The following is an 11,792-nucleotide window of genomic DNA, read 5'->3' as shown; positions in this document are numbered from 1 at the left end:
TTGCTTGGCATATTAACCTGGGAAACGGGAGATATGTCTGAACTCCCTTGTGGCAGAAGAGAAACTGAACTTGGGTCATTTACAACCTGATTACCCTAACCATGAGTAATTTTAAATAAAAAGAGGGAGCTGGGATTTCTTCTCCAGCTGCGCTTGTCACAGGGCTTGATCTTGTAATTGTGCTCTTAGGATATCTACAGGATGAGACAAGTAGGAATTAGACCTAGGAATGAGAATGGTAGATGAACAACTTTAAATATAGAGAGAGTTCAAATATATCTGATGTATATAAATTAACACATATTTATCTAAGACTAAGAATGGCTTATGTAATGTAGAAAAGGTATAAAAATACATTAAAATAATCTTACCTAAGGACTACATTACGTGGCCTAGGCGCTCAGGTGCTCAACCCTGTATCTGGTCAGACAGATGCTGTGTGAATGAACACACCCAGAGCTCCACCCTGCCATAGACAGGCTGGCTGCTGTAGCTGGGTATCTCCTTTATTGCTTCCTCAGGCACCGGCACATCATCGCCTTGCGGGATACAGACAGGACATCCCTTTGGACAGCCCCGCTCATTCCTTGCTGACTTTACTAGCAATACCTTAGCTGCCTGAAGTCCTCTTGTATAGGTAGGATTGGGTGAGCAACAGGTCTACCCCCCAAACCCTGTAATAAATAAAGGAAATCAAAGGCGTTGTGAGAATCAAGGGAATTAGTGGAGACGCTGCAACATTTAGAAATACTGGTTTTCATTAGAGGCTGTAGTTCGGAGTTTCTGGAGCTGCACAGACCTGAACCGATGGAAAATCCTAGGAAGTAGGGAAAGGTAAAACGACAATCTGAGCAACGCCCTCTCCTATGTTATCGAACCAACACGTTTTAGGGGTTGGGGTTTTTTTTAGTGGGGATTTTCTTTTTCGGTAGCTCGTGCCACATGACGGCAGCCATCAGCGACACGGCAGGAACGTGGATTGGGGTTGTCCTGTAACGGATGCCCACCACGGCCCTCATCTGTCTGTCTTCCCCCCCCACCCCCTGGCTCCACTCAGCCGGCGGTAAGTCTCACCCCAAGTTCAGTTTGATAAACCGTGAGAGCTGTCCAGAGCGAAACCCTTGAGAATTTTAAAAAAAAAAAAAAATAATGTTTTTAAAAGAGCGAGGCCCGCTGAAGGCCCGCGAAGCCAGCGGGGCCTGACCGAGAACTGGGCCTAACCGAGAGCGGGGCCAGGCCTGACTGGCAACCCCGCCTCCCCAGGCCGGGGGGGGGGGGTGTGGGGGGGTCCCACACGGCCGCGGAGGCCCCCGTGGACCTTCCCCCGTGGACCTTCCCCCGTGGACCTTTGCCCCCCCCCCCCCCACCGGCGGAGGGCGCCGCGCTGCCATGGCAACCGGGGTGGGCGGGGCGCCCAGCCCGGAAGCGAACGGCGCCGGGAACCCCCCCCTCCCCTCCCCTCCCGCCCCCCCCCCCCCGCCCTCCTCCTCTTCCTCCGCCCGCCGGCCCGCCATGGCTCTGCGGCGGCTCCTCATCGCCGCGGCGCTGGCGGCGGCCGCCGCTCCCCCTCACCCCGCCGCCGGCTTCTACCTGCCGGGCCTGGCGCCCGTCAACTTCTGTGAGGCTGGGAAGGAGAAGGCAGAGTGCAGGGTGAGGGCACGGCGGGGGGAACGACGAGGCCTCGGCGCCGCCCGCGCCCCTGAGGGCCCGGTTTGCTGCGCGGCCTGGCCTTTAGCCTTCTGCTGGGGGGGTTGGCTGGGTTTCACGGGGGGGGGGGGGGAGCTTGGTTTGGTTGGGTTTTTTTTTTCTTTTTTTTTTTTGCGGGATCGGCAGCGGTAGGGTGTCCGCCGGCGGCGGGAGGAGAGAGCGGGCGAGAGCTGTTCGGTACGGTCACGGTGCTCGGGTGGGAAGCCCCGGCCGCCTCATCTCTCTGGGCCCTTTTTACGTACTTGGTGGAAAGCTGCAGAAAGTACGAATGGCGGTGACAGGCCGTTTTGGGGGTGTGCGTGGCCCTGGGGAGGAGCGGGCAGCTGATGGCCGCCGGCAGGTAGAAAACCACGGCCAGCGTGGGGTGAGGGTTCCCTCGGCGGGGCTGCCCGGCTGCGAGGGTCGGGGTGTGAGGGGCCTCCAGGCCCCAGAGTCTCAAGCGAAGCTTAAACTCATTTTCATGCCTACGTAAGTGACGGGCAAAGCTCGCGTAGAGAAATTACTTGTGAGGATGGTGGCTGGTAGGGGGCCGGTACTTAAAATAGTCTTTGCTGCTTTGGGTGAGCTTTAGGAGTTGTTTCCTGCTGCTGTGGTGGAAGTTACACCGGACCGTGCTTTAAGACTTGAACGAGAAAGCTCAAGACCAATTGCTTTTATGATCCGTTGTCTTACTGCTGTTGAAAGTGGCTGTCTCGCGCTTTCTGGTCTCTCAGTCTAATCTGTATTACATAAAACACTGGTCCATGATTCTTCAGAATACGAGCCTATTTAAACTGTATGCTTTTGGTAAATACCTTGCCCTGACTTTATCCGTTTGCTGACATTAATCAGCAGAGCAGGTAGTAAGCCAAATGTGTAATGAAGGCGTAGTTGCCGTAAATGTCCCTTCATTTCTTTCAGTGTATTGTTCCGTTCAGACCAGCCAAATCTTGCACCTAACACGTAGCTGTGGATTTTTTCACTCTTGTTTCAGTGCTGCTTCTGCTGTAGTAGTAAAACAGAATGTGGGCATTCTTTTGTAGGAACACAGAAATGGTGTTTGGAAGTGACCTCAGGAGGTCACGTAGTCCAACCTCATGCTTGTAGCACAACTGTTGCCAACGCTAGATCAGCTCAGCTCTACTTTTGTTTAAGCAAGCCTTGGAAACGTCCAAGCATAGAGCATCCATCACCTCCCTGGGCGGCCTGTTACAGTGCTGCACCACCCTCTTAAGGAATTTTTCTTCTTCAAATACCGGCTAAGACTTTCAGGCTGCAGTTTGTAGTTTTTCACAGCATCCCTGAAAAACATGGCTATGTTTAAATTGTTCCTGTTTTAAGTGAGGGTTGTGGCAGAATTTTTTTTTCTTTTTCTTTGGGGTTTTTTTTTTTGAGTCAAGTAAACTAGGTTGCCTACTATCTTTTGTAACCAACCTGAGACGCTTATGGGGTGATCTTTTTCGGATGTCTCTGTATTTTTTTTCCTCATATAATATGTACAAAATGTTTGTCGTCTTAGCCTGAGAATTTATCATTTTGTAATTGTGAAGTGCTTGGGTAATGTGAATCTACCACTAGTGGCTAGCTGAACATTTCAGGATAACCCCAACAGGTGTATTACTGCAAAAATCTCTTTCTGAAGTTAGCCACCTCTCTCATTCCTCTCCCTCATGCCAGCCAACTTACACAGTAATTGAGACACAGGCATATGGAGAGGTCTAAATTACTCTTCACATCTAATTCTCTCCGTGTAGTCTGCAACTGTATATAGTCTCATCCTTGGTGAGGAGAGACAATATGCGATCAGATGATTGGTATATCCTAATATTTATGTGAGTGGGTAAAACTAAGCTTCCCTGGACAACCTTAATTTTTCACATGTTCTCTGGAGTTCTTAAAATTGTCACCATTGATTATGATGTCAGTAATAATATTGACTTTTCCTCTGCTTTGAGGATTTAGATCCACAGACCAGATCTCTAAATGCTCCTGTTTGTCTGTTATAATCTTTGTGGATCTCCTGTCCTCTATTGGTGAGATGAGATGGGATGCGATGTTGTTAGCGGGGCATGTAAGCTAGCACCACAAGGATGATGAGAGTCCTGACTTTCCCCCTTCCTCCAAGCTGTCTGCTAATCTGCTTGGCCAAACTCAGTTTGGCTACTTTTCCTATTTCTGGTTGGAATATCATCGGAAATGGAATGTGATCTGTGCAAACTTAAATAGTAACTCTTGCCTGAACATTAGGAATCCTTACTTGGATTAAAGAAATACTGATGGCTCCAAAGGGGGACTTGCTGTTGTATGGGAAACTGTTTATCAGAGTTGCTGATCTGCAGTAATGCATATACTTCTTATGGAAAATTGGACCATTCCGGTAAATCTCCTCTGCCAATGAAAAACAGCTAATCTTAGGCCGTGGTTCTGTGGCCAGCTGAGGCAGTCTAATTCCTTGCTGCTGGAAGCAAGAGATTTCACTCCTGGCTTCCTCTGGGCAAGGTGTTCCTGTCCCCTGCATTGTCCCAGCTATGTTACTTGTTAAATCCTTTTTTGATCTTATTAACATGGCATGAAACTATCCAACTTTTTGCCAGACTATTTTTTTTGCTGTGTTAGTGAGTTGAAGTGGCTTACAGAATTATGACAAGCGTGCACTACCCAGAGGTAAGCAGCAGGTCTGCATGGCTTCAGGCAGAGAAAAGAGAAGCAGTAACGTGTGTCTTCACTTAGTGAGTCAGCCTAGCAGCTCGCAGCTGCCTGCCTCACACGGAACTGCATCCTTACTTGCACATGGACAACTACAGTATATCAGTAAAACTTCAGTCAGGTACTGTGTATCTGAGCTACAAATATGCGTGAACAATTCCATCTTCTCCCCTCTTCCCCCCTCCAGAATTTCTTGGTTTGGCTAAAGTTGAGTAAATTTTCATAGGGAGGAAAAGCTCTCCTCTTCATTCATGGTGAGAAAATAGATAGCTTGCTGTTGAAAGAGGGAAGTCTTGTTCCTGAAAGTACTCGCCTTCCTTTTGCTGTCTCCAGCCCTTGTCTGATTGCACAGTAAGACACTTCAGCTTGCTATGCTGCTAAAAACTGCTCTTTAAAAATTTTTGAGGGTAAGTCTTTTGCTGTTCTGGCCAGTTGAATTGGTTTACTGTGCAAGCAGATAACTGCCAAAACCAGCATAAGGTAAACAGTTGAAATGCATTGGGACTGTAGGACTAGAAAAAGGGAAGGAATTTTGAGACTAAGAGGGAAGAGCGAGAAACCTCTCCCTAACAGCAGGCTACCCCATCTGTAATTAATGTGTATAGACCAAACTAGTCTGAAACCACAGCAGACTGAATTTCAGGTTCTTACTCAAGAGTTGCTAGAGATATCAATAAACTTTTATATGAAGGTGAATGTGGATATCCTTGCCTTCTCTTTGGAAAGTGCTTCTGTTCAAACTTAAAATAGTGTATCAGTCTGGATACATTGTTTAAATCCTCATAGTTCAGTTGTCAGTTGCTACATAGACAGAATTGTAGAGCAGCTTAATTATAGGGAGAAGTAGTGATCTCATCTGTACTTTTATTCATGTTCTTTTAAGACTTTTATTACACAAAAGTTGTGGTGATGACTAATATGGCTCTAATTTGGTACACTAAACTAAAACACTGGCAACTGTGATAACTGTATTATTCTTGTGCATGATTTCTTGCTGTCTTGTAGTTTGAATGGTTATTTTTAGCCTTAAAGTGGTTTTGTCATGTGGTCACTGTTTTTGTGATGGCTAGATAGCGTTTTGTTTATGCTCTCAGCAGATCCAGCTCATTACAGAAGAGTCTACATTTCAAGATGTATAATTACGTAAATCTTACATTTTCAGCTTTCTTTACCTTACTCACACAAATCTATTTATGTATCTGTCAGAATTGAAGAAGTGCTGTAATATAACTGCTGATTATCTCCACTTTTTCAGTCTGGAATCGAGCTGTTTGTGAACAGGCTTGACTCTGTAGAGTCTGTCCTTCCCTACGAATATACTGCGTAAGTATATTAAACTGTTTATGTCATTTTAGTTGTCGGTTCTTCCAAAAAGATTAATTTAATTTCTCTTAAAATATTACCTACATCTTGCTACAGCAGTTTGCCAGTGAGGAATGTCTATTTATTTTGCTAACATAAGTTTACAAATATAGAATTTTCAATGAGCAGATGGATGCATAGGTTGCTTCCTTGTTCTCAGTTGTCTTTGCTCGTACTTCAGAAGTAGTGCATGCATTCCTAGACCCTCATGTAGGTCGAATCACTGCTTTAGAGTAACTTATGGTTAAAATGTGTCTGTGTGTGCATGTATATATAAAGAAATACTTACTCTTCTGCATTAGTTGTCATTTTATAGATCAAAGTATTAACTGCTGTCTTTAGTAGCCTATAGCCAGATGAGTTGAAGTGGTAATGAGGTGTGAACTTCCCAGCAATTATCTTAATGAGGTGTTAAATGTTTTCTTGGTACACATCATAGGAGTGCACAAAATGTATCAGTGCCTGGTACAACTATGTAAAGTTGTTGCTTCAAAGAATATTTTGACTGCTAATATTGAAGAGGTTAAGCACTAGTCATGTCTACACTTTAATGAAGACAGATGTGATGTACTTGAAATTAGGCTGGAAAAACTTGGAGGATGTGCTATTAAATGTGTTGGTGAATAAAACTGCAGTAAACTGTTTATTTTAATAGTGCTTGCTGTAAAGGAGCTGTCTGTATGTGTGTGTATGTATATTTTTGCTTTTATTATGCCTCCCCCCCAAGAATCTGGCCTGCATGCTTTTCTGTCAGAGCTGTCATGAAACTCTATTAATTCTTGGCTAAAATCCCTGTACAAATAGAATCATAGAACCATAGAATGGTTTGGGTTGGAAGGGACCTTAAAGATCATCTCGTTCCAACCCCCCTGCCACTGGCAGGGATGCCTTCCACTAGACCAGGTTGCTCAAAGCCCCATCCAGCCTGGCCTCAAACACTTCCAGGGATGGGGCATCCACAGCTTCTCTGGGCAACCTGTTCCAGTGCCTTGCCACCCTCACAGTAAAGAACCCTAAATCCACTCTCTTTCAGTTTAAAGCCATTACCCCTTGTCCTATCATGAATAGGAAACTTCTAATTATTTAAGGAAACTTTTATGCTGCCATGTTTAATATGAACTGAGTTCTGAAATAGCTGATGAAGAGATTTCATTGTTGGTTTTGGTTGTTTTTGGTTTTTTTTCAAAAAGGGACTGTGATTTTCAGACTTTGCTTTGCAGTTCAAGGAAGAAACTGTTGTCTAGAAGGAAAGCTGTATAGCTTCTTTTGATGAAGGTGTTGATTTAGGAGCACTGTTTGAGGTCTAGTATTTGCAGCTGAGAATATTTTATTAACTTTTGTACCTTTTCTCTAATTCAGGTTTGATTTTTGTCAAGCGGAAGGAAAGAAGCGTCCCTCTGAAAACCTTGGCCAAGTATTGTTCGGAGAGAGGATAGAACCATCTCCTTACAGGGTTCGTTCTCTGATGAGGGGTGTTTGGTAATGCATATGTTCAGATGAAATGAAAGGAGCTCAGAATCCTGAAGATCCTCTTCACAAGAGCTTTATCTCAAAGAGCTTCAAAATCTGAAATTCCACATAATGGAAATCTATCAATTTAACCTAATTATAACTATGCACTTTGCATCAGGAAGCTGTAGCCTGAAATGCTGTTGGAGGTTGTCTTCTCTCTTTGGAACCTGCCAAAACCTGATTTTTGCTCCTCAGACGTCCCCTTGTTAGAGGGAATTGAGTGCTCTCATTTCTTGGAACCAGATCTGAAAATACAGCAGGTGTAAAATGCAAGAATTAGAAATGGTGTTAGCCAGCTTGTCTTTTCTGGTGACTGAAGCTGTCGCCTTCTCTCCTACATGTAGTAGGAGAAAAAGTTATCAGTTGAATCTGCCTGGGATGGCGTTGCTGCTGTGAGGTCAAATAACTTGTCTGGTGAATCACTGCAGAAAACGGTTTTTAATCAGTAACAAGGAGCTCTTAGCGTAGGGCTCCTACAGTGATCACAGGACGGTTTTAGAGCGCACACCAATATAAAAACCTCCTTTGGAGGGTTAATATACATAGTCTTAGTAATTTGTTAGGTGTTTTTATTATAGTATAGGCAATTGTAAATGCACAGGGAAAACTTGTTAAATACTGAAATGACACAAAGTTTGGGTTTGCTCATATGTCTTTTATTTCTCTTAGTTCACATTCAACAAGAAGGAGACATGTAAATCTGTTTGTACAAAAACATATGATACCACAAAGACAGAAGATAAACAGAAATTAGACTTTTTGAAAAAAAGTATGCTACTGAATTATCAACATCATTGGTAAGTTGGTATCAAAATTCATAGATTGGTTAGTCTAGTATGTTGGTGATAATTTAATTTAGTTTATAATTTTGTATTTGCAAGTTAATACAGATTGAACGCTAGGTATTTGCACTGAATCTATTCCCCTTCTGTTCTTGCAAAAGATGTTACATTATTTGTTGGCATCATAAGAATTTCCTTTACTTGAAGGATAAGCACCAGGTATAATGGAAACAAGTCTGTTTCCAAACACAAAGCTTTGTGTGGTTCTTGTGCAGCCCCTGTGCTTACTGTAAAATCCTGCTATTTATTTGCACCTGTAAATGTAGAAGTTAATCCTGCCCTAGCTTGAGAAGAGTCTTAGGGGACCTTCATTCTATTGCTGTGTCATCTTTGTTTTCCTCGAGAGCCTTTGCACTCCTCTACAAATGTTTTGTCTAGGAGATATGATTGACAGTTCTGAGTTTTATGCTAAGTTTGTTTCTCTTGTAGGATATGGAAGTGAAAGGTGGCCAGTGAAAATTAATGAAATCAGTTTGAGGAATGCGTAAACACTTGGTCCTTTCCTATTCCCTGAGTCTCTCTGTGACCATCTGAGTTGTCTTAGAGCATGCTGGGGCTCTGTTTCTGCTTGGACATTGAGGTCCTCTTCTGATAAGCATTAAGGGTGGGGCAAGGCTGAATGTGTATGCTGAATCTCATGCTGATTTTCAGTTAGGATGTAGCCATGCTCTGCACCCACGTCCAAGAGCTGGGAAATGTTTATCAGCAGGCTCTGTCTTGACATTGGAAATACCCAGCCAGGCTGTCGATGTTTGTATAGTGCTTTGTATGTTGGTGTGCTGTGCTAACAGCAGACTTTGGGTGCAAGGGCACCCATGAAGCCTGGGCACGAAGTTGTTAGAGTTCCTGTGGCATGTCTTTGCAAGTAATACATGAGCATAATTAACTGACGTTGCCCATATGATTCCAAATAATGTGCTCCCTGCTTCATGGGAACAAATGTTTTGATCTTCATCTAATTAGATTAAAACTTTCTGGATATATTAGTAAAAATGCAGGTGAAATGTTGAAGGTTGCCACTGTCATTAAATGTTTTTCTGTAATGTCTCATTCCATTTCTTTAGTTTTGAAACAGCCACCTCTGCTGGAAACGCAATAAATGCATTTTCTACTGCTCTTGGGAACCAATACGTGATATCCCTTTTTAAGGATAAACGATGGCTCAGTGATGTAAATCTTTCTGGGATACTCTTGAAAATTAGTATAGTTGGAAGTTGATAGATTAGGTCAGAAGAATTCACAGGCAATAGCCGTATGTTCATGTAGGTAAACCAGGAAGAAATAAAAAAACACCTGAAAGGTACAGCTACTTTTGCAGGGATTCAAAGTGTATATGCCTAATGCCGAAATAAGTAGAGCTTCAAACATTCTGGATTTGGTTATATTCCTATTAAATACTGCATATATTTATAATATTTACACTACTTTGAATTTCACTGTTGCATTTTAGTCTGGCATAAAGCTTCAGCTTTAAAAGTTTGTGTATGTTTTGTTGTATAAATGAAAAATAGTTTCCCAAGGCTATGATTCTGTCACTCTTTGAAAGAAATTAATGTTTTTTAGGAAAGTCCAAAACTTAAGCTGACAGAAACTGAAACAGAACTGTGTAAAACTAATCACACAGAAAAGTACTTTAAACTGTTCCCCCCCCCCCCCCTTAGATTAAATTGTTTTACAAATATACTTAGCTGTACAGGCTAAAAAATATACTTAAATACACTAACTTGATAGGACTGTTCAGATTTTAGTAAGATGTAGTTCTGTTTTTCAGTGTGAAAACTTCCCTTTAAATTTAGGGTACTTCTTATATTCTTAGTTCTTTTAATAGCACTTCTACTATTTATTTTTTTGCTAGGCCTGCTGCCCTAAAACTTTAGAACCAGTGGCATGAAGAATCCCTGTTTATGTTTGTATGGTAATGATAGTTCTCCTCAGCCACAGCTTCACACAGTGGAAGCGGCTGGATTTTGTGATGAATGATGCATGGTCCAGGAGTATGGTACAAGGGTATGTTGTACAGGGATCAGCAAGGTAGCGTAAGTGAGGATTTAATAGAGGTTTATTATCCAGCTTCAATTTGTCATAAAATTCCTGGGGAACACAGATGGTGCAAAGTACTTTTTAAGGTTTTAAAAGCCACTTAATAAGATTAGGAATTGACATACTGAATTGAACTCAACAGCTATACTGATATCTTGGTTGACAATGTTCATCACCAGATGTTCTTGAGAGACGCATAAGGACACTGTTGTATAGCACATTTGCCCCACATGTATAATCTCTTCAAGTCATTTTAAATTTGAAGATTAACTGTGAAAAATGATTTGCTTCTTAAACTACCGATTTGTTCCAGCATTGCTGCTTGAAGGCAGCTTAGGATGTCTTTGCTGCAGAAGATGCAAGGGAAAGCCTTTACCACAACCATACTTATTTGCAATAGGTTAATGCTTTACCTGGTTTTGATTAGGAAATTAAAATACTAACAAAAGCAAGAGGTATCTCTAGCATGTATTATGGAGGTAGAATTCCAAATATGGTCCAACTGTAATGAATCTGCATCTGGAATAGCTCCTAATTAGCAACTTAATTGTACCCCATAGTAGCATGGTGAAGCGAGTGGGATTTGGTTGGTGGTGCTGCTGCTTGTGACTTTGATAGTCTTTGGAGTCTCCTGAGAACCTGGAAACTGTTTTGGGAGCACATGTCCTGACCTCTTCCATTGTGTCAACATGAGCCATGAACATTGCTACTTATTTCTGCCTGGTAGCTAATGGTAGGGATGATGCAGATCTCTATGTTGTGTGAACAAAGGCAGCACGCACCACTCTTTTTTTTTACCCCCATCTGTTGATGTGCCTTAAAAAATAGTGCTACTTTAAGAGGTTGTTACAATATGCAACAGATTAAATAATGCTTTGTTTTTGTTGTCTGAAGTCATAATTCCTGTGTTTAATTAGGTATTTAAAAGTACCTAATGAAGTATTATCAGGTATCTGTTAACATTAATAGCCTAGAGGTTTAATGATGATACATTTAATTGTAGAAGATTTTCAGTATCTTGATAAGTTTTACAAAAAATATGTGTTGTTAACTTCCAGAGGGATGCCCTTTTTGGTTTTTGGTCTAGTGATGCACAAAAAGTGGCAGTTGTCTCATGTCTTCATATGTGAAGTTTATTAAACAGACTTTAAAAACGTGCCTTGAAGCAATTAGTGTTGCCCTAAGGGCAGATACTGAATTTTAAGTCTTCTTTGAATGACTTTTTTTTGGGATGTATCTTTCAGCTAGTTAAAACAATTCATAACAAACAAACAGGTTGGGTTTGGTGTTTGTTTTTTTTTTAGTAGTTCCTTTTACAAAGGGACAGGTCACCATGTTTGCTATCTTTCTCGATGTTTAAAAGTATATTTTTGGTTTTGACATTTGTAGTGTTTGTAGCATGTTGGATATTGTTTTTATCTTACTGTCTTATAGTTTTCTGCAACTCCTTATGGGGGTGTGGGGTTCCTCCACAAATTTTTCATTGAAACTGAACTATAAACCTACTGAGCTCAGGACTTTTAGGTGATAAGAATAAAAGTCTTGTGAGGCAGTAATATAAAAGCAGCAGGTAGACAATGGAGGGAGGTTTGAAAGTGATTAATTTCCCAAATGTGTGGTGGCTTACAACTTTTTGCTCATGTA

At 42.1% G+C, this 11,792-nt stretch overlaps 1 protein-coding gene across 2 annotated transcripts in view; it reads left to right on the top strand.

Annotated features, from left to right (window-relative positions):
- The first annotated feature begins 1,502 nt into the window (after positions 1 to 1,502).
- TM9SF2 (transmembrane 9 superfamily member 2) overlaps positions 1,503 to 11,792 on the top strand; it is a 28,593-nt gene continuing 18,303 nt past the window's right edge. The window contains exons 1-4 of one of the 2 annotated variants that reach the window (XM_075045923.1): positions 1,503 to 1,650; positions 5,648 to 5,715; positions 7,114 to 7,207; positions 7,936 to 8,063. In XM_075045923.1, the coding sequence (XP_074902024.1) occupies positions 1,513 to 1,650; positions 5,648 to 5,715; positions 7,114 to 7,207; positions 7,936 to 8,063 (428 nt within the window). In that variant the 5' untranslated portion in view covers positions 1,503 to 1,512. Of the gene's footprint in view, positions 1,651 to 5,499; positions 5,536 to 5,647; positions 5,716 to 7,113; positions 7,208 to 7,935; positions 8,064 to 11,792 lie in introns of those variants that run through there. The other variant, XM_075045924.1, reaches the window with a different exon arrangement.

This window comes from Buteo buteo, chromosome 14 (genome assembly GCF_964188355.1).
Source record: "Buteo buteo chromosome 14, bButBut1.hap1.1, whole genome shotgun sequence".
Classification (NCBI taxonomy): domain Eukaryota; kingdom Metazoa; phylum Chordata; class Aves; order Accipitriformes; family Accipitridae; genus Buteo; species Buteo buteo.
Note: the sequence above shows the minus strand (reverse complement) of the source record. Positions and strands in the feature narration are given on the sequence as shown.